This window comes from Macrosteles quadrilineatus, unplaced genomic scaffold, assembly GCF_028750875.1.
Source record: "Macrosteles quadrilineatus isolate MER2022 unplaced genomic scaffold, UCM_ALF_1.0 Scaffold_3__2_contigs__length_128488019, whole genome shotgun sequence".
In the NCBI taxonomy this organism is placed as follows: Eukaryota; Metazoa; Arthropoda; class Insecta; order Hemiptera; family Cicadellidae; genus Macrosteles; species Macrosteles quadrilineatus.
In genome coordinates, this window is record NW_026542596.1 from 44,356,226 (window position 1) to 44,380,623 (window position 24,398).

At 37.2% G+C, this 24,398-nt stretch overlaps 1 protein-coding gene across 2 annotated transcripts in view; it reads right to left on the bottom strand.

Moving 5' to 3' along the window:
- Positions 1-6,538: 6,538 nt before the first annotated feature.
- Positions 6,539-24,398, bottom strand: part of LOC128990536 (protein sprouty homolog 3) — a 43,875-nt gene continuing 26,015 nt past the window's right edge. Inside the window, exons 1-2 of one of the 2 annotated variants that reach the window (XM_054412940.1) lie at positions 22,264-22,415; positions 6,539-8,524 (exon numbers count right to left, since the gene is read on the bottom strand). In XM_054412940.1, coding sequence (XP_054268915.1) covers positions 7,742-8,467 — 726 coding nt within the window. In that variant the 5' untranslated portion in view covers positions 8,468-8,524; positions 22,264-22,415 and the 3' untranslated portion in view covers positions 6,539-7,741. Of the gene's footprint in view, positions 8,525-22,263; positions 22,416-24,398 lie in introns of those variants that run through there. The other variant, XM_054412941.1, reaches the window with a different exon arrangement.

The following is a 24,398-nucleotide window of genomic DNA, read 5'->3' on the forward strand; positions in this document are numbered from 1 at the left end:
TAAATGACCTTAACCGTTTACATAAAATTTGATTGTACCACTTTAATAATATAATAATAGATTTGTGCACCCCCATCAGCATATGAGTGTTGAAGAAGCTTATGTTGGTATAGGTATTTGTTGTATGCTTGTATTACCATTCGCTGAGAATTCCTAACGAATTTTCTAATTTGCATTGCACTTTACAAAGGGGGTTTTCTCTTTAAATAAAACTAAACTAACTCAGCCCATCGTTGATTACTCTGTTTCACATATGATGAAATAATTACAGTATCATTAAACTACATAGTGCTAAATCATGAAGTACAGGGTTATTGACAAATTAAGTATTCAATTTGAGAATATCGCTTTTATTCTTTCACTAAAGGTGTAGAAGACAACAGCAAAACTGTTATAAAATCTATTAAGATATCGTAATAACATAGTTTGATGGGTATTTCATTGAAAATTTCTATCCTATACTCTTATATGAGTCAATGTTTGCTTGTATGTATATGTATGTATGCATGCTTGCTTGCACAAATATATCGAAAACGGATTTGATTATTTCCTTCAAGTGGTGTATATAATTTATTTTTGTCTTAAAAACGTGTAAAATGCAGTTAAAACTGCTAACAAAAATCTACAAAATGAAAGAAAGTCACGTTTTTTTACATTGGCCGTATCTTTGTAACTTTGTTGGTTGAACAAAATAACAAGGAAAATGTAAACAAAATACGTGTAACAGGCCATCCACAGCAAATTACAAAATACAGTACAAAGGGAAGACATCTGTTGCTACTATTGAGGTTACATTGAAGATTAGGCCTACTTAAGAGAAAATATGTAGTTCCGATCAAATACGGACTATTTTACTTGGCTCTCTCCTACCAAAACTTTATCCCCGAATTACTGAGGCAATATAGTTGGTAAACTTTGTTGATCTAACAGTGAAATAAATATTTTTTTGTATAAATTAGAATTAAAATACCCCCGCCGCAGCAAACCTGCAGACTTAGCGAATTTCCATCTGCCTGATTAGATTTAAACTAAATTGTCTCCTTAAAAATATCACATTTTTATTCCCTATTTAAACAGAATTAGTTTAATGAGTACTTAGGTTTGCTGCAACAGGGAGGGTAAAAGTTTTTTTTAATGTAAAATATTAAAAGGTACTATGGTTTAGTAAGAAATTAATGTATTTTCCAAATTTGATCAAAATATGTTCATAAACAAGCAAACTACAACAGTTGACTTATTCTCCATAAGAATAACATGGGAATTTTAAAATTACATTTTTTTTTAATTTTCTCCGTAACAATTAGGCCCATAAGAACGCTTCAATATACTAAATTATTTGTTTTTTTAAGCTCTACAAAATGGTTTAAAAAGAAATTGTGAAATTTTGTGTTTTTAGGGCCAAAAATGGGCAAAACCTATTTTTACCCCATAAAACCCCCCATAAACCCCCGTTCCCATAGTCCGATCATGCTGGTTCGCGAACTCATTCAAGTTTATCCTGCCTTACACCTTCAAACCAAATTTTATCAAAATCGGACAAAAATTACTCAAGTTATCGTGCGGATGGACACACATATATATATATATATATATATATATACAGGGTGAGTTTCTACTAAGTGCGTTAATTTTTACCAGTTATTCTACTCACTAAAAGGAACAAAAAATGACAAACAACAATTTTCCATCCCCACTCGTTATGCTGTAATGGCCGATTATGTGAATTTTTAAAATTACCTGTAGTAGCTTCACTAAAACGAGCATAGAAATTAAGCCAATACACGTACAGCATAATAACTTATACCAATAAAAAGAGCGTTAAATTTCCTACAAAACCATTACAACACCTTTAACATAAAATTATATTTTCACCGTTGTATGTCTCACATAACATAAAAAAATAAGTTTCAAAATTAATGCTTTACAACTTCAAAGTGGTTTTACAACCATACATACTAATGTGATGTTTTGTCAAATTATGTAAAAAACTTTCCCATTTCATGCCCTTTAAAATTATGTAACCCATAAGGTTATTTCTGTATTAAAAGTTCGAAAAATTAGGTAAAAGCCGCGTCAAGGTCAGAGTTTTCGGAATCAAAACATTGAACCAAATGTAATACAGTATCTGTTGATTTCTTTGCTTTCTTATAATCAGCTGACATCTGATCAGCTGGTGTTAAACTTTGTTTACAAAACCAGCTGATTTCAATTGTTGGCTTGTAAACATTTAAATTATTAACTATTTCATGAACATACTTGGAAAATATTATAATTGTTTAGTGCTATGTTGGTGTTCACCAACAAAGTGTCCTGATAAGATTTTACTTTCCGGATATGTTCTCAAATGCAGCTGTAATCTGACGTGAATACAGTCGTCAGTTTCCTAATAGGTGTGTTTCAAATTAACGAATATTCATCAGTGTCCATACAAGTTTCCATGGGCACTAAACATCATTCTGTTGGGAAGTGATACAAGATGTGTATTGTGTATGTGTTTAAGGAGCTGTGTCAGATGTGTTGGGGTGGTTTGAGGACGATCCACGGACAAGAACAATGACAGTTTCTCGTGACTTAGGTATTTCTCAGCTATTGAGAAAGGAAAAATTGCATCCCTACCATTTTACACGAGTACAGATTATTGAACCAAGAGATTGTCTACAGAGACTTCAGTTATGTCCCTCTGTTAGTTGGCATGATCATCGTGACTTCCTCAAGTCGATTTTGTGGACAGACGAATCCAAGTTTACTCGGGATTGTATTTACAAAATCCATAATGGACATCACTATGCTACAGAAAACCCACATGTGATACACCAGTGTCGAAACCAAACAAGATTTAAGTTAAATAGATTACTCTAAAACCAGTTAGTTGGCCCTTTCATGGATCTTCCATATTCATTAAACTGCTGTCAGTATCTCAACGTCCTTACTGATACTCTACCAAGGCTCATTGAAGACGTCCTGTTGGATGTACATAAGCGAATAGTTTAGCAAGTATATGGCGCACCTCCCCACTTCAATAATGGGGTGCGAATTTACATTGGAAATACTTTCCCAATGTGGATTGGAAGAGGCGGACCAATTGCTTGGCCACCACAGTCACCAGACACCAATGGACTTGACCAATGGACGCTTGAGGTTACCTCAAACAGGAAAATTACCGAACACTAGTTCAAACAGCGGATGAGCTAAGAAATCGGACTTAAGCTTCCAACCTTCTTCAAGAGGAGCTAAAATTAAAGGCAACAGTGAGAAACTTTCGGAAAAGACCATATTTATGACCACATGTATTAGAGCAAAAATGGTGGACATTTTGAAAACTTACTTTTATTAAAAATCTAGAAACCAGACTTTACAGGATTCATTTGGTTTATTTGTACAAATGAATTAACCTAGATTTTGATCAAATTTATTTTGAAATTTTGTCATAGAATTATAAAATAATGAAAAAGTTAATAATTTAAATGTTTACAAGCCAACAATTGCAATCAGCTGGTTTTGTAAACAAAGTTTAACACCCAGCTGATCAGATGTCAGCTGATTATAAGAAAGCAAAGAAATGAATAGATACTGTATTACATTTGGTTCAATGTTTTGATTCCGAAAAGTCTGACCTTGACGCGGTTTTTACCTAATTTTTCGAACTTTTAATACAGAAATAACCTTATGGGTTACATCATTTTAAAGGGCATGAAATGGGGAAGTTTTTTACGTAATTTGACAAAACATCACTTTAGTATGTATAGTTGTAAAACCACTTTGAAGTTGTAAAGAATTAATTTTGAAACTTCTTTTTTTATGTTATGTGAGACATACAACGGTGAAAATATGGTTGTATGTTAAAGGTGTTGCAGTGGTTTTGTAGGAAATTTAACGCTCTTTTCATTGGTATAAATTATTATGCTGTACGTGTATTGGCTTAATTTCTATGCTCGTTTTAGTGAAGCTACTACAGGTAATTTTAAAAATTCACATAATCGGCCATTACAGCATAACGAGTGGGGATGGAAAATTGTTGTTTGTCATTTTTTGTTCCTTTTAGTGAGTAGAATAACTGGTAAAAATTAACGCACTTAGTAGAAACTCGCCCTGTATATATATATATATATATCTCTTTATATAGATATATAAAAATTTGAACGAATGGTGTTTTTGGCCTCTGGGGACATCAAAATGAAAAAGTAAATCGGTCCCGGGCTTAGGTCTTACCATGAGACCTACGGTAATAACTACTTCCCTATAGGGAAATTCGCTAAAAATCCTCAGCTATTTTAATTAATCAAGCAAACTGTCGAAACAATGTTTAAACGAGTGATGTTTCATCGACTGTAACATAAATTAATGTGCTGTGGATTGCCAGGTTAAAATTTGCATCATAATAAATTGTTATTCCACTGAACCTCATATAAAAAAGCCAAAATTAGCTGTAAATGAAACATGAGTTTCCTTAATACAGGGTGATTGGTACTCAGTGCGACAATTTTTTTGTGTGTAAGTACAAAGTAAATGAAGTGTGATGATAAAAATACTGTAAGAGGTTCAAAGTGTAAAAATTAGCTTCCCAAAGAATTATTTTAAATTATTTAAAAATTAACCATATTTTGTTAATACAGCAATTTCTCAATTACCTGTAAATGGATTAGTAGATAATGTCATTTTCGTGTTCTACATTAACATGGATAGTCGGCATGTATTAAGCAAAACTTGCATTTTTGTTTCAGTTGGAACAGTAAAAACAGTAAAAAGGTCCCCTGTTTCCTAGCATTCAAACCACTAAAACAAACAAAAGTATATCTAAACCTCAATAGTGTAGCATATGGTTGGAAAGCTTATACAATGGCGCAGTTTTTAACATATTTGGCCACCTTCTTGTTTTACAGAGTGTAGAAAAATGCAATAAACCAATTTCTTTTTAATTTTTATCAAACACCTTAATTTTTATCTTTGGATCTATTTAAAATGGAGTTTTTAGTATTTATCCTCCATAGTTTTCTATTATTCTTATTCAAAGTTTAATGTAGAACACGAAAATTACATTATCTACTCAAATCCTTTTACAGGTAATTGAGAAATTGCTGTATTAAGTTTAAAAACATGGTTTAAAAAAAAAAAACTAAAATAATTCTTTGGGAAGCCAATTTTTTGATGGGACCTCTTATATGCATCATCACCCTTCATTTACTTTGTACTTACACCAAAAAATCTTTGTCCCAATCACCCTGTAGAGTATTGCTTTTACAATTGAAATAAATCATACAGAGCCATGGATTGGTCCCCTGGAAGTAGAGAAATCGTCAAGCAGACCCTCGATTTACAATTAACCAAAGCAGATTTTCTAGCTCGCTGCCCAATGTACTTCTTTTAACAATGAAACAGCTGATCCTTTACGTGGCCAATTATGTTTGAGATCACAGGAAAACAACCATATGAATTAACCAAATAAATAGTTTAAATTGTCATGGAATAACTGTTCATAACATCGGACCAGTTTATTCGTAGTAAGATTTGAAACATAATTTTTTTTAAATTATGAATAGAAGTGTAATATAGGCGTTATTTTGCACTGAAATGTTTAAAGATTCAATCAAGTAACTAGAGATTCTCGAAGTGTGCAGGTTTGTTGCAAAAGGGGTATCATTCCCTTCAGAATGTAATGTCCACGACACAACAGAACACAAGTCTTGATATTTATTCTACCCAGTGTTTTTATAACGTTTGTTTGACTTTTAATTCTTATTTAATTTGTATAATTATTGTCAGATTAAATTGTGATTTTTTGCCCCATGGAAACTTTTTGTCTTTGCTACTCCACTTTGAATAAAGCGGTTGGTTTCAAAGTAGGTTGCTTTGAATGTTACAAAGCTTTGGCTTAACACTACGGATATCATGATAATAACTAAGCCAGACCACAGAGTAGAAATAATAAATATACACAGGATATATCATCTGTTTCTCACTTCTCTGTGGGCATTCACTTATCACATCATTGCTCGATAAACTTATGCAACACATTTTTTCTCAGCTCGTGTGCATCACATGGAAAATCCACACACTGGTCTAATGTTAGAAAGATATTTTCCTCTAGATGAGCAGAACCTCTTTATAAATCAAAACAAGCTCAAAAATAAGCACAACAATTCAGTTATTTGAAAAAAAAATTCATGGGCCTTATGGGTTGCCAAGCTGGGGACGAAATATAAACAGAAAATCAAAACAAATTAAAAAAGATTCCATTCACATGTTTTATTTACAGCGTGGGGTGAAATTACAAAAGTCTGTACATTACATATTTATGGTCGAGTTTTTTACCACTGGACGACCTCTGGTTTTGATTATTACAGAGGTGTACTTTTTCCATGGCAGAAATTGATTGATCTCCAAGATGAATCCCATTGTTAATGGGAGTTCAAGTACTGTACAACTCATTAAGTTACTAATGCAATTTTTCTCATTTCTTAAAGAATGTCTTGTTTATCTGCCAGTTTAACATATAACATAGCTTAACTACAGGAGGTAAACCAAATGAAGAAAAACCATAAAAGTTTGGCATTGGACACATTTTTATTTACATAAAATTTACAATTTAAGCAGTTTTAATAAGATAAATAAAAACAACGATTGGTTCTGTTACTGCGATATATTTGTTAACTAAACGATATAGAAATATTTACAAATACAAATAAACAAAGCTGCTGCTACGCCGCCTGGTGGCGCTTTACTGCGGCTCATCTGATTAGTTACTAAATATAATATGGGTCCGTGTACAATATACATTTTTGATTGCTATTCACATAAAATAGTTATCGTACAAAATAATAACAATCATATTAAAGTCGATACTCCGGGCGTAACCGGAGTATTATTAATATAATAAGTTAGACTAGATGAATACTGATCCTCCCATATCAGCCATTTGATGGCGTCAATCAACAAACCGGAGTTGAGCAGAACTGACAATTGACAATTTGACTTAGACAAGAGAGACGACAGAAGATAGAGGATAGAAGCTAGAGCTACGGTAGATGGTGTTCTATTTGTGTACGTCCACGAGAATAAATAAAATAGCAACAGTCGCGGAGAAGAGATATTTTGATTTTGAAAACAAAGTGGTTCGTACAGCGGTAAGAGGAAGAGGCTATACTATTATTTACATATAAAATTAATTAATATTATTAATAAAATAACTTTTAGTTGATAACAAACGGCGGAGAAACCATCGTCGCGACCTAATCCTAGGAAATACATTAATTAAATTTGGTTTGTTGTGGATTAAAGTCGTACCGAGAAATCTTAATCCGTCCCTTTTCATTTAAGTATAACAAACAACAGCCCCGTACAGGAGGCACCTTAAAGTAACGTCTTTGGAATGCTTCAGCCCCTAAACTAATATTTATAATAATTACAATTTACTAAGCGAATACATGAGGTAAACGGTTTAAGTGACACCCGACGCGGACGCGTGACAGTTTGTTACGAGAAATAATATACAATTTATCACAATCGCAACAAGCCCTGGGATTTACATTTATAACGGATTAAAAGACAGTCTAAAGAGAAAGAAATCGCGATGCGCTTTTCACCTTTAGTAAAATTGTTTTTAGTCTCGTTGCGAGATTGCACAGTAAAACGTTTTCTAAAATTTGACTGTTAAATTACAAAAAGTGATATATCTTACAAATAAATAAATAAGTCGATAGGTTTAAATGCATATTAGAAAGGTGAAACGCGCACACGTGAGTGTCTAGAGTTCGGGGCTCGAGTCGAGTAACCTCTTCTCCGGAGTGAAGGAGGAATGCCGAGAGTCGCAGCGACAACCCCTGGAGGTACAGCGAGAGTAGAGGGACTCCACCACCCCGGCGACTCCTCGCAGCGGCCAGTAGCAGCAGAGACAGGGTAGTACGAGGGAGGTGAGGCCCAGGCAGGTCCATCGACCCAGGCGACGGTGAGGACCGCAGGAGCAAGGGTCGTCAGCGCAGGTATCGTCGTCACCGTCCTTGCTGGCGCAATGGTACATGAGACCCTTGACACAACACAGACACGACCCGTAGTCCACACACGTCTCTGTAGAACACAGACAGAAGTCGTGACAAAGCCACAGACTCGGCATCGGCCTCGGCTCTCTACAACTCTCGCACCTACATCGTCCACACTCGCGGCATATAATGCTACAGTCACTGTTGGGGGGAGGCGTCGTCGTCGTCGCCGCGGTCCCCGCCGAGTCCTTCTTGAACGTCTGTCCCGGTTGTTCCGTCACCACTCCTCGGTCCCGTTTCACTCGCGGCACACTACTAGCACTACTAGTCCTTGTGGGACGCAGTGGCGTCTCCACGTACTCGTTGACCGCCCTCTGCTGGTCGGGTCGGGGCTGCAGGAGAGTGACGGGGCCTGGGGGAGTGTCCGGCGGACTGGGGCGCCCCGTGTTGTGCACCGAGACCAGTCCGCCTCGTGTGCCATCGCGATCTGCCATCAGACGATCGCCGGCGCTTCAACTGCTGGCTTCTGCCACCCTGCACCACGCTGCTTCCTGCAACACAACAACAATTGATCAGCAACAACACAACAACACTAGACTACTACACGACAGCTACCACAGACCGGTCCTCCGACTGCAGACCGCAGCGACCGCGGTGTCCTGTGTCGCGGGTCACTTACACGTCCAACGACCAGCTCGTCTGTCCCAATCGACCGGTCAAAACTGCTTATTAGGGACAATAGACACATCACCACAGGAGAAGTATACAGCGTGTAAAAGTATAAATACAAGGGCAGTAAAGTATGTACAATGATGCTTAGCATACTCTGATGGAGCTGCTTGTCCGACGACCATATTACATTACCTCAAGAACAATAATGGAGCGTATATTATTAACTAACGAAGGACAACCGGCGTGAAATGTAACAGTAAAAGTTAACAAAACCGGGTGATAGGCGGTGACAGTAGGCGGGGGTCGCCCACGGCGCAAGACCAGCCGCCCTTAACCCGCCTACCGCCCAGCTAACAAAATACTACTAACGCCCACAATGCTGAATCCATTAGCGTTACAAAATATCTTCAAATATTAAAATTCTAAGTCAAATAGAGTAAAAAATACAAACATACTTGGCCTATTGTAATTTATCACAGGACTAGAATGAGTAAACATGTCATCCTATAAGACGCAGCTGGAAGGCATTAGTATGAAGAGTCACTGGTTTAGATACTTAAAATAGGAAAGTAAATTAAAATATGCGAGAATATTTCATCGTCCTTGACTCACACGATTAACAATTTGTTACTGTAGGCCTATTCTACTTTCTACTAATAGAGCATCTGGAAATTGAAATTCATTCCGCTTATACGCAATGGAAATATGAATCAAAACTAAAACAAATATACAAACACCTTTTTGTCCTATTTTGTTTTATTTCCAATATCGCAGGATATATACTGCGGAAGATAAGTATTAGCCTACACAATTATAACGCGCTGTACCTAACTCCCCTCTAGTATCACAATGAACTGCGCTTAATTTTGAGTTTCTACGACCTAAAGTTTCTTTGACGCGATTCCTATGACGCAGGTCGGCAAGTCACCAGACTAGTTCCCAACAGAACGAGAAGCGTACAGTGTCGCGTCGGGGATCTGAACGAATCGCATATGTTAGGAAATAGAGCTGGCAGCGGCCACTGGCGGTGATCTATAGCCAAATAGAAGTTGGGCGGCAGACAGGGCGAAAATAGCGTGTTTACGGGGACGCGCCAAGTCTGAATCAGGGCGGATTTCCGCTGAATCAACTCAGGAAGTGTCGGCTAGCGTTACCTCTGGTCCCCTAGCATCTGGAGGTGGAAACTCTTGATAGACCATTCCGGTTTCCAAGTTTTAGAATTAAAATTGACTCAGTTGAATTGAGCCAACCAAAGAATGCGCTGATGAAATTAAAACATTGATTTCTGCCGTTACACTAAATATTTAACCGCCCCAAACTAAAAGACAATTTAGAACATGTAACTTATATCCTAGTCTTCGATGTATATAGGACTAACTAGTTATTACATCGTGATGATCCTAGTACCCAAAAGTTGAGAAAAGGTAGGGTCGATATAAGAAATCAAAATCTTAATCATATCATAAAGAGTATCATCGTATTAACAAAAATCATCATCAATTCATAGAGTATTTCCCTGCGTCAATAAAACATTTTCTATTTCGAAGTCTGAAAACATGTTGACCGGGGAACATCCAACTGCGAAACAACGTGGGAGGAAACAAAACAATGCCGATCTCACCACAAGAGGGGAATGATGCATCCAGCCCCCTCAATCCTAATTAAGATTTATGCTAAATGCACTAAAGTAAGCAAATTCATCGTTAACATGTAGTATTGAAATGTACGACTGTAATTGGATCTTGGACAGTGCATCTAGCCACGCCCAGCCAATAAGGTTGCCGGTCAGTACAGTGGTGATGTGATCCAGTATCTCTAGGCCGGGTTTCGCGCGTGTTGTTGACACTCACTCCGGATGTGTGATAACCCACGATAACTCGGTCGTCCTCCGTACACTCGTACATCGTACTGTACGTTCCAAGTTCACATTGCTCCACAATACTCCTCCGAACATCGCTCTGTACGTTGCACGTTCACATCTCCTACACAGAAGCAAGATGCATCTCCCCACAATAGTCCTTCGACCATTCGTACATCATACTGTACGTCCCACGTTTACGTTGCTGGAATCCTCCTAGGACAACACTAGTACACCGTACTGAACGGTCCACGCTCAAACTTCTCCACAATTGTCCTCCGTACACTCGTACATCATACTGTACGTTCCACATGCACATAGCCCTACAACAGTCCTTCGTACACACACTCCTATATCGTACGGTAAGTTCCACGTTCACGTTGCTCCACAATCGTCCTAATCGTACATCATACTGTACGTTTCACGTCAGTATAACACACTCGACAATAGTCCTTCGTACACTCGTACTGCACATTCCACGTTCAAATTTTCACATTGTTCTACAGACTATAGGATCCATGTTCACTATGTTTGACACACAAGTACATCGCACTGTACGTTCCAACTTCACATTGTTCTACAGACTGTAGGTTCCATGTTCATTATGTTTGACACACAAGTACATCGCACTGTACGTTCCACGTTCACATTGTTGGACAGACTGTAGGTTCCATGTTCACTTTGTTTGACACACAAGTACATCGCACTGTACGTTCCAACTTCACATTGTTCTACAGACTGTAGGTTCCATGTTCATTATGTTTGACACACAAGTACATCGCACTGTACGTTCCACGTTCACATTGTTGGACAGACTGTAGGTTCCATGTTCACTTTGTTTGACACACAAGTACATCGCACTGTACGTTCCAACTTCACATTGTTCTACAGACTGTAGGTTCCATGTTCATTATGTTTGACACACAAGTACATCGCACTGTACGTTCCACGTTCACATTGTTGGACAGACTGTAGGTTCCATGTTCATTATGTTTGACACACAAGTACATCGCACTGTACGTTCCACGTTCACATTGTTGGACAGACTGTAGGTTCCATGTTCACTTTGTTTGACACACAAGTACATCGCACTGTACGTTCCACGTTCACATTGTTGGACAGACTGTAGGTTCCACGTTCTCTTGTTTGACACACAAGTAGGCCTACATCGCACTGTACGTTCCACGTTCACATTGTTGGACAGACTGTAGGTTCCATGTTCACTTTGTTTGACACACAAGTACATCGCACTGTACGTTCCACGTTCACATTGTTGGACAGACTGTAGGTTCCACGTTCTCTTGTTTGACACACAAGTAGGCCTACATCGCACTGTACGTTCCACGTTCACATTGTTGGACAGACTGTAGGTTCCATGTTCACTTTGTTTGACACACAAGTACATCGCACTGTACGTTCCACGTTCACATTGTTGGATAGACTGTAGGTTCCATTTTCACTTTGCACCACCCAGAAACAGCAGTGCGGTTGTCTATATCCCAATTATAACTTGCTCACTCCACTGTTCACACCTCGTACTCCTACAGCTCAACACCCAGTACTGTAGCTCTGTTGGCATCGTACTGCAGGTTGTCGGTTCACTTGGCATCTGTTAACAAATTACACGCCCTCCACATGCTAAAAAATCATACACTCCGAAAGAAAAAAAATTAAGTGTGTTTTTACTCCGACGAAATCTACTTAGCATAAAAATGATTTGACATAATTCCCAGAAATGAATGAATCAAAATAAATAATCTAACCCATTTGAAAGATATATAAAAATAGATAGGAGCCTCCGGGTGTACAAGATAACAGTTCACGCCTAATAGCAAACATCTGGTCAAATCTGGGCAAGAACGAAAAACAGAACGGAAGGTTATCAGCACAATGTTCTAATGACTTCCTTATCAGCGGAGATCGAGGGGGCGAGCAAAATAAGCGAAAATAGAAACGTGGCATTGAAAAATGAATGGAAACTAGCAAATAACAAAATACTTTCCTCCGATATAGCTCTTGCATTCTCTGACTAAAAGTGACATGGTGGAGGACCAACAACCCTCATCTTCATATCTTAATTGAGTCACAAGAGTTAATAATATTGGTTTTAAATTTAACTTTGAAAGAAATATACATACTCGAAGAACTAAATTACGTATTACAGGAAACAATAAAAAGAATATAGGATTTTACTGAACAAAACTTTTTAAGATATATTTTCCTGACCGGTGTACAGTATCTAAAATGTTTTGGATGCACAAAAAAAACTTACGCCCAAGCGTTATCACTTTTGATGGCGTTTACACTATTTTTAGTTTAACTGTTCGCTTAACACGAAATTACCTGAATTTGAAATTATTTAGGGTAATACCGCGTATCATTGATCTATAACAAAATACATTAAAAGTTAGCTTTTTTACAATTCCTAGGTTGGTTATGCGTGCTATTTACCCTGCCATTTAAGACATTTTAAAACCTATTAAATGATCATGTTATTTTTTTAGGGCGAATATCAATGTTCAGGCTTAGGCGTGAGGCGCTAGAAAAGCAATGTAACATTTGGTTATCTCTCCATTTCAATTGTTATGATTTAAACCGCACGTCCGACATTTAAATTATCATTATGATATACGCTCTCCATGATTTATTCAGCCTACAGTATTTACGTTTAGAGCCACACCAGATTATACAGACAACAAATGATCGACAGTCACATTTGGCAAAAATATTTGGTCATCAGAAACTGTGTGAGGAAATTGGATTGCACTTTTATATGGTGGTGAAATAATCAACCAAGTACATGGATAAACCTACAGTAAGCATAATTGAGAAACGTAGTCGCATTTTAAATAATGTACAGTAGTTCACGTTTTGAGAAGCTGATCAATACGTTTTCAAATAACATCCTTGCGAGTTTAAACTACAAATACAAAACATTTGGTTTAACAAGTGGATAAAATCTGTGACTAATGATCAAATTAGACATCCTGTTTCTATGCAAAAACTTTCGCCAGTTAAGAGTAAAAATATATAAAGTTAAAAATTGAGCCACATCAGAACACAATGTTACCAATTACAGACCTGAACATCAATTAAATCACACAAAACTAGTTAATTTATAGTGAACAATGGGATCATTCACACCACAAAGTATAGTGGTATCATAAGCCATAAGCTAAGAGGGGAAACAATTTTACAATAACTTATTTTGTGTGTAGCACATTAAACTCACAATATGTTAACATTAACTATCTTTATATGTTTATGACAATTAGAAACTACAGTTGGCCCATAAGAGACCTGTCTATCCTAGTGGCCAAAAGACAGATCTGAATCAAACTTACTTTATTACTGCAGTCTGTACCACTTTGAAATTGAATTTTTAAAGCAGTTCACTATGTGAATAACTAATCCAACAACATTCAACTTTTGACTATTAAATGGTTCTACTTGAATGGTAAATTGGAACAACAACGAGGTATTATGTTCCCTAAAAATCATAAAAATTCTAACTAAATTTAGCAACTACAGAGCTATAGTGTGTGAGGGGGAGAGGGGGGCAGACGCTGAGCCAGAGGTCAAGAGGTCGTCTGTTATCAGCTGGTCCAGTGATAACCGCTGATAAGCTATCAAGGTCACGAGGTGCCCAACATTGACAAGGGACAATAGTAACCAACTGTGATTCTGCTGACTTTCGTAATTATCAATTCCCATTGATATATGTGTTAAAATTGACCTTGAAACATGTTATGGAGCATTGAAAACGGAAATAAGAAATCATACGATCTTTTGGTGTAAATAGGGATTTTATAGGATTTGAGAAACGAAAGCCTGAAATAGGGCAATAATTGTAAATCGAAATAGGAGGTCAATTTCATAAAATAATCCTTTAAAGTACTACTTTAGAACTAACATACTGTACGAACAAACATTACGACTTAATCCTTAAAATTAGATGGATTGTTTTAGCACAACACTTATTTCATTGAGAGAAATTTATACATTTTAGGACTTTTTATGCCCTAAATAACGTATTAGCAAGATTTATGTATGTTACGAAGGGACTAACCTTTTTAAACTCCCCGTTCCATCTAATTACATAGCCTACGTGAATATCCAGTTGAACTCTTAGGTTTATGCTGTACAGGCATTCGCGCCATTAATATTTTTTAATGGAAATTTAATTACATGATGGAAAGTTGTATGAATACTAACTTTCATTTAGTAACTTCAGTAAACTTCCATATCAGTTAAGCTTTAACCATGGGAAATTTTTCCTTGAAACCACGCCTAAAATAACAACGCTTAATGAGTATGCTGTGAGCAGCACTCACAAAAAAGTTTTTTCTGACTATAATTCTCACAATTTTAAGAAAATTTACATTCCTCTTGGATCTACGTCCAAAAATAACACTGCTCGATGAGTACGGTACTTACGTTGCGCGCAATAGGAACATACAAAATGTGTTAACTGATCCAAAAACCGGTCTGGAAATAAAGTTATTGCCAAATTCTTTAAATACGCATATCCACAAAGTGCTGCTATCTACTTCAAATACTTTAATCTTAAGAATAACACTGGGATAAAAACTATCTTATGAAAATAAGAAGGGGCGTTTGGCCAGAGTTATGAAACAAATTCCTTTTTACCAGGTGTAAGTAACAGTTTATTCTAGGACCAATTTACGCGGAAACGAGCGTCGCAACAGTCTCGCGCGTCGATTAATTTCGAAAGACAATAAGAAATAAACATGTCGACACTCATTGAACAGCCAGATCAATGGGCGGCGGTGAATGATCGTGCCAATAATAGGTGAGTTGGGGACAGCGCCGAAATAACCAGGACAAGCGTTACGTTCAAATCTTGGACTAGTATATCCCCAGGAAATAACATGGGCGTTAAACCTATATACTAGGTCCATGGTCTTGGGGTAGAGGAGTGAAATTTACACTCCAGAGGCAATAGTATTCATTCAGTTTTCTATTGCAATTAATGTAAAGATTTGTTGGCAGCATCGTTCAAACCCCTTTGGAGAATTATAGCCCCAGAAAGTACAAGGGGCGTCACCTGTTCTATATACACAGATACTAAAGTAAAGTCCAACCTGTTGTGACCAATTTATTATACGATATCAGAATGGTTCAGTGAGTCACTCATACTTTGCTGCATGCTAAATCATATTTCCTACTTTAAAAGTGACCGTGGCAATTGATATCGCATAAAGAGTTTACAATAAATGCTATTTCCTGTTTGACTTGATTAAAAATCTCGACAGAGATCAGTATATCAATTATTTAAGATAGGGTCGCCACTATGTGCGTATTAACCCAAATATGAGTAAGAAGTGTAGGATGAGTTCTTGTAGTCTTGTTAGTAACCAAGTAATTAAAATCAACGTACTCTATTGGCTGAATTCAACTAAGTTGATTTTTATTGAAAACTAACAAGAACTTTGGGCAAGTAATTGTAGATCATGAAGAAATTCGCACCACTTTGCAATTATATGTGCAATTATATTGGCCCTAAAACCGATAATTAGGCCTAATTATAAATGTACAGTTAGGAGTATGTATACGGTTTTTTAGTACATATCATGAATAGGGATTAAATCACGGGGTAATTTGCAATAATTATGTACTCAGAAAGCACTGCCTTTCCCAATCTTCGTCATGTTAGTAAATATATCAACTTTACCGTTTGTTAACATACATAAAAAGATATGTTATGATAGATATATGAATTTTAGATAATTTATTTGTTAGACCACACGGCTAAATATGCATTTCTATAGCTGCTATCTTCAACACTAGTTAAATCTACCTCCCAAATCAACCAGAGATCGGGGGATAGCTTATTTCATGATTTTTACCCTGACTCGTTGCCAAGGATTTCGTCGCTATTGTGCCCTAAAATGCATTTAATGCCATAAAAAATACAACTATTAAGTTGTCAGTATGACCTTAACTGTTTATCCAGATAGATTTGTAAGCCTAACTACACAGGTGGACACAGCTATTCAAATTCCTTGTGACAACGTATTAAAAGTAGTTTGTCCACCCTTATCTTTTACTTTGTAATGTATATCGACATCACATACCGGCAATTGTCGCTCCAATCAGCCAAACCTAATCCATTCATAATGAGCAATGACCAATGAACCAAGCTATCTTAGTTTATCGATTTCAAGTAAGAATACATAATGAAGCTGTGTAACGAAATTCGTGCAATTACTTTTGTTACGTTGAACCCTCACCTTTAACTCTTGGAATGCGGCCTTGACAAGCGCATACACTGATAATATAGAACATATTAAGTAGACTAAATTATGGCATTTCACAAACATACCTAGGTAGTTTTCTAACACCAAAACACTGGGAAATGAATCTAAAACCCCAAAAACGACAAAGAACGCAGATTTAACCTCAACTCGATTGTTGATTCCTACAACGAATACATTGCCAGAAGTGCACGCTAACCTAACCTTACCTAGCAGTAGTTGTGTGTATGCCTACACCCTACAGTCCCCGGTATGTTGGTTTGCTAAGATTCCACAGGTCCATGGCTACCATGACAGTTACAGCGTGGGTATTGAGCGTCACGCCTCCAAACCCACCCCCACCCAGCGTCACAACCCACCGAATACCAACACCACCGTCGACAGTCGAGAAATACCAACGTTTACAGAATATATATGTATAAAACTGTATATACAAGACCTATCCTCATGAGGTTTGACTATGTTGAGGAACATCGGTGATGCTATTGATTGATACATGACCAAATACCACCATCGAGAGACGAGAAATATCAACGTTTACAATACATCATAAAAATGCATTACTTATACAGCACTGCCTAAATAAGGTAAGACTGAGGGGTGGATAATCGACGATAAATTGGTTATACCCAATATATATATTGAGTCATAGGGTAACTTACTCAATAAAATAACAAAAGTTGAATTTGTTTAAAGGAACATGGATTTTAAATTAAGTACGATGTATAATAAATTTTAAAAAGCTGTAGGTCTATTTGATCATTGGACTTGAAAGAAACAACTGATCGTGGTCTGTAACTAACCTATCTCATTCGTCAATTAGGCTCTACATCTATTCGTTATCACAAAATTTGGAAAACCCCTGGTGTTACAAGATCTATCTACAATACTGAAATCTACGAATGCAATGGTTGCTAACAAACCAAACGTAAATGTTCAGCTCATACATTTCTAGGGTAAGGTTATGTTTGGTTGACTATGGTTACGTTAAGTTCAACAGCTTTCTTATGCTGTATCTCATTTGCGGAAGTAAAAATTAATGCATACAAACAAGGTTCTACATCTCAATTATTGTATTACTGTAATACAATTAGTGTAAAGAATCAACCTACTACATACAATTAGGAATATGTTGTTTCTACGTTTATTTTAGTGAAAAGATCCATAGGCCTAAATAACTACATTACTTACTAATTAATGAAGCAAATACTGTCTACGATTTAAGGAATTCATAACCAATGACAAGTTACTGAAAAAATAAAGGTTCAACAGAGTTACGTAATATCTTAGAAAAATGCACTTAGGGGCCTATATTGCAATAGGAAGTTAGGTACGTACATAGAAAGCTAAAACAAGTCAAAAATACCAGTGTCAAAATATTGTTTATTTATTTACCACACAAAGTCAGACGTATTGAAATTTGAGAAGATTGAATAGGCCTAGAATATGTAAAACGTCAGCATTCTAGAAATCCGGTGCAATAGCCTACACCGGTTGGACCAAGATTTAAAAGGTTAGTTAAGTACTTAGACAAAAGCTATCTTACCAATAAGTCAATATTAATTTTAAGCAATTCATTTAAACCCGTTCGAGTTATGTTGTATTGTATTTAGATATTGCGGACAGTAGGCCTAAACCAGAATGAGTCCTTCAAGAGGGTTATCAAGAGGGTTTGTTCAAAGAAACACGAATTTCAGTCGACTAACATTAAATGTACACAAAAATCTATATACATTTGTTAAGTACTGTACGTGTAATCTATCTTCTTTGCAGCTTTAAGGTTCAACACTTTACATCGTGGGCCTAAATTTTCCATCTCAGTTAAAATTACGTTTTGGGTTGGGAATCAAGCGTGAATTTCTCCATTAAATCACGAGCATATCCAAGATCCACAAACAGATTACGACACCACAAGTGTGAGGGGGGGGGAGGGAGATAAAAACCCGTGTGTGCAATGTTGGACATGTGTGCAGTAGGCCCCATCTGCTCGGCCCCGGAACTGAGCTCAAAAACTCTCTACGCAGCTTCTACTCGTGGCTGGGATCAGTCCGAGATTTACTATCCTAATGTCTCTGGGTGGGAACTATGTAAGATTAAATTATTTGGCGAGAAAAAAATTCCTGGTGAGCCTACAGATTACCTACTCGAATGTGCGAACTGAACATGACAGGACAGTAGAACGAATGGTGTAACTCGAGGACCGAGCATACATTAATGTGCTAACCTAACATGGTTCGACAGTACAACATTTAGTATGAAAGATGTCACAGAACATCCGAGCATACAGTCAGCCAATAATGTGCCAACTAAATAATGGCAGGACAGTAGGAACTTGAATACTAATTGTCTCACACACCAATCGAGCACAACTGATATTTGTGCCAACTTATCCTGGTAGCACAGTAGAATGTAAGAAATGTTTCAGGCAACAACCGAGTAAACTGAACATGTCTACTAAACATGGTAGGACAGTAGAACGTATAAATGGGGTCACATAACCAAACATTAAGTCAATTTTGACACGCCAACTTACATGATAGGGCAGTACTATGATGTATAAATTGCGTCACAAGACAATCCAAGAACAGCCTGCTACTATAATGTGCCAACTAAACATGGTCACACAGTAGAACGCATGAATGGTGTCAGGAAACAAGTATACAGTCAGCTGATACAATGTGCCAAATAAACATGACAGGGCAGTAGGACGTATTACGTCACACAATCAAGCATACAGTATGCCACTATAATGTGCCAACTAAACAAGACAGGACAGTGGAACGCATGAATGGTGTCACACAACTACCGGAAGTTTGGTAACAATCTTTGGCGAAAACTGTCCATACTAAGCACTCAACAGTCAGCTGTTGCGCAAATCTACAGCCTGCTTGCTCATAGAGGAAGACGACTATTACAGTATAGATGGTACAAATACTTCCCTCTACCGCCTATAGATACATGTAATTACACACAATAATCTACACTTTGCTGATAGGATCCCAGCAGATAGCCCACAGCTATTCTGTGCTCTCTGGATCCCACGAACAACATGTGTATGAAGTTAAGGTACTTTTTAAGAAAGATGGTCTTTTTGTAAATACTTAACAACTTATCAAAATGTATTATGTTGATAAAAGAATAACCAGCACAGTGGTAGAGTAGCCTCAACTAAGCCTACAAAGCAACAATTAATTTATGTCTACTATTTTGGCCTAAGCCTATAGCGTATTATTTCCGTTAACAGCTTGACTAGGTAATAAAAAGTGTATGTTCCAAATTTTAACAACTAAGAAATATATTTTTGTTAAACGTAAATACAATATTAATGATTTTAATAGTACCCATGGTATTCAACAGAATATCATAATACATTTCAGCATTAGTGGTGATCTTTACGTTCAAACCTAATGCGTTGGAAGAAAAAAGCTCATAACTCAATGAAACTATTGACCCAATAAGAAAGACCAGCAAAACTACTACAGCACTACTTTAACACGATGACGAACCACAGCTTGCATATGGTATTGAAAACAGCTGGTACTGTAGCAAGGCCAAACTGGGAGTATTACTCATTCTAGGTACCTACGTCATTCGCTCTCTAAACATTCAATCAACGACTTCTCTTCAAATAAGTTTGTTTACAATAAACTAATAAAATACAGACACGTAGTATTATATCACGAAAGGAAGTAAACAAAATAGGCTAGTACTCTCACAGTCAATGTAAAACATAAAAAATATAACGACCTATTTTTATAAATAAACACGATAGCTAATCAGTTCATTTTTAAATTCAAATAGTAATCTTTTCTGTAAATAAAATATGTAATCGAACTATTATCTATCTATATATTTAAATATGGAAATACAGTAGCCTATGTTGAAACTGATTTAAACCATAAAAATGTATGTAGTTGATGTAAGAAAAAACTATTTCCAACAGACAAATTTTAGAAATTGGTTTAGTTAGTTTCCGACGTGTTTTCGAATTCGACTGAGACAGACCTAATGTTAAATGATGGATACGATTTTTTCAGACCAATCGACTCGTCAAGGAGACGTGCATTAGGGCCGATTGCGATATTTTAATGTGGTAATCCTCCTCAACATAAAAATGTTAGCCTGAGTACATGTAGGCCTATATATCGTAGTCATTGACATACCGGTCTGTTTTACTCATTAGTATCATCACAGCACTGTGTATCGATGTTGACCACTTTTATATTTTTAATCATTTCAAATACATTTTACTTATAGCCTTTATTGGTTTACTCGTTTATACCTTTAATTACCTTTTAATTACCTCCTCCTTGACCGAGACCAGCAGAGCCGGATAGGTTGCGTCAATTTTCTATTTACACTATATACATAAAAACTTCCATATATACCAAAGTAGGCTACCCGCCAGTGATCTGCGATCTGTGATCTACAAGCGACCAAATTTGCTTTCATTTCCATTAAATATGAAATTTAATTATTGTGGTACAGGTTTTGATGAAAAACGTAGCCAGTCCTCCATCCACAGTAGTAATTTCGTGAGGCCCATTAAACGTAACTTGGAATGGAGAAATTGTTTACGCAAACAGACCTCGCTAACCAACAAATAGGCATACATTTATTTATAAAACTTCGTCCACAAAAACAAAATCAATGTTCAACCCAACAGAACATTATTTTCGTTCGCGCCAAAATCGTGAGCCCCAGGTGGGCCTACGCCAGCTGCGTAGTTCCTACTCAGCATCAGTCAGTACAAATCCTCAGCATTGTTGGGTGGGAAGCAGATGGTGGACTTCCGGTGCAACCCTTGCCAGAGGCCCGGGGCTACGCCACGGTCAGGCGTGAATGAAACCGCATGAATGAAGCCCACCTTCCACTCATACACTGCGTCCGAGAGTTTAAATTTAGTTAAAAGACGTGTCCATTGGTATTGATGAATGGTTTCATACTACAAATTCTGAATTGATGGAATTTAAAAATATGTCACGCAGATTAACAATGAGCAATTATTGTGGTCTGTTGGGTAAGGCACAGAGCAAAAAATAATAATTATCAAAACAATAAGAATAAAGTTATTCTTTGCTCCGTAGTAAGGGACTAGTAGGCCTACAACTTGACGTTTAAATTTAAAATTAACTCTACAGAAAATGCGTTGCACGATTTTTCAGAGTTTGAGTGAGCGAATGAAGAAAATCGCAGATGTAGAATGATTTTTAAACTCCGATAAATTTAATCAATGCATTTCAAGCAAAGCATAATTATTAATTACATTCTAACAGAGCCGTAATTCAAATATTTTTCAACTTAAGTACGTTTGCCCAAATATGTCCCGGCGACTTTAATCTCCTGCAACACATTAAACTTACTCGTCCAAAAATATGACAAAAATTTACTTTTGATCCCTCCCACAAATCTAATTTCAATTAACCCAATTTCAATTACTACAAAATCGCTATAATATTTCCTACTCGATTCTGACACTTACAGAATGTGTGGCGCTCCTATCCATATCTCTCCTAGGGTAATCCATCATGACACTTCACCAGAACACAGCACTGATCACTCCACAATATCACAACACTAGGCTACCTCACGTAGATATCCGCAGCAGCACTGAACCACTAATAACCAAGGTTTTGTCAACGGGTGCAGCGGATGCGCACAGCCTACTGCGCACGCTCACCAGCGCGCCTAGCGGCACCACGCGGCAACTAGCTTTTTATGAATGGACGCCGCGCCGGGTGAGTGGGGGAGGGGGCCATTGAGCGAGTGAGACAGTTCGATCGGTATTGTTGCGAAGGCGACGAATGAATGAACGAGTCTCAGAATTAGAACGGAACTACACCTTGACGGGCCCCTTGTAGTGGCGAAACTGATGGACGATATCCTCCCGGCCAGTTAGACTACATACCAGTACCACGGTGGTACAAGTAACATGTTGAAATTGTAATTCACAACACTACTTTAGGAAAATCGGAGTCCACTTATCGGTGGACAAAGAAAAAGTTATTTAATTGCTGTAAAAACAATCCGTTGTTTAACAATCGAACTGTTGATTCGTGATGACGGAAGTCAGGAACTGGACACGATCAGGTAAAAATCGAAAGTGACCTTGTTAGTCGTTATTATAACTCTAAATCCTTTCTTGATTACAAATTTACTTAAAGGGCCTAAACTACTATGAAAGAACAATTCAAGACTCTTCACGACTTTAAGTCGTAGAATCACTTCCTAAGGGTTTCAATAGAAACAAAACATGGGCATTTTATCATTTTGTACCAGACTTGGGTTCGAATATTTACCATGGTTGTGTAGTATTCTTATTGGTTTGCCACGATTTGAATCTAAACGAACGGTGTGGTAAATAAGTAGATCTGCTCAAATAAACACGAGAATATACGAAAGGAAATAATCTGGAAATGTCTACAGTTTGTCTCAAGAGAAACATTGATCGAAATCCACATAGAGACATGCGTCGGTCGTCAAACCTTTGGGTTAGTTAGTTTGGGATAAGATAAGTACATTCGTTTGGTATTCACTGGTAACACTAAGTATGTTCACAGTGTGTTTCCAACGGTCAATGATTCGACAGATTGAAAAAATCAAACTCTAGACCTTTTCTGAAGACGCACTTTTACTCCAAACCATTAACGACTTTCTCGGACGACCGATTCAAAACCTTACTGGATTGTGCGAAGCGAACGAGCAAAAAGTTGGAGTTGAAGGCAAGTCGATCGACTGTCAAAAGACATTCTAGGAAAGGTGTCGGAAGCTATGAATGAAAAGCAATAGGCTGGCTATTTGCGGGAGAGGCAGGGGGAGGCAGGAAGTCCCCCCCTCCATTTCCGGTCGCTGCTACCTACGCAGTGTCGCTCCGCTTGCTCTCTCTGTCTGTCTCCCTCTCAAGCTTCCACCCTCAACACTGTCCTATGCTCGGTTCAAAAGAAATCGTAGATGTTGATTAATCAGCACGGCGTACATATCATAAATAATTTTCGTAATTAACTTCTTCTTTCATAGTTTTATATAATATTCCAGGATGAGGATGGTGTGGGGGACGACGGGCTTTGATCTCGGCACGTCGTGATCGCAGATAACACATACTCCCCTACCCCTGGTATATTTCTCATCCTCATGGATCAGCTGAAGACAATTTTATTGATAGTTCTGTCCGGTGCACTGTAGAGGTGCGTGTATAGTTTACAATTTGTTTCTTGAAACTTCAGTCTTCTAAACTCTCGTTTAACCAAATAACACGATCTACTCAGCAACAACTCGTCCTCAACTTATATAACCAAACTGTAAAGCACATCATGAAATAAACCCTAAAATAATAGAAACAATTTTCGTCGACAATAGCGATCAGTGTCACCGGACATGAACAAGACATGAAAAACAAGCTTCAAAATTAACAATGGGATGAGAAGTCTACTCGTGTTAGTTAGTCAAGGACCTGAAGTTACTTTCACGTAACCAATTTAGGCGTGTTTTTTCTCATTTGACAAAAATATGTCATTATGATATTCATTGGGACAATTTTATAATTACCATATTCGTAGACAAATTACAGTGAAAGCAACAAATTTTCAGGAATCAAAGTAACTAATGTTATTCGGAATC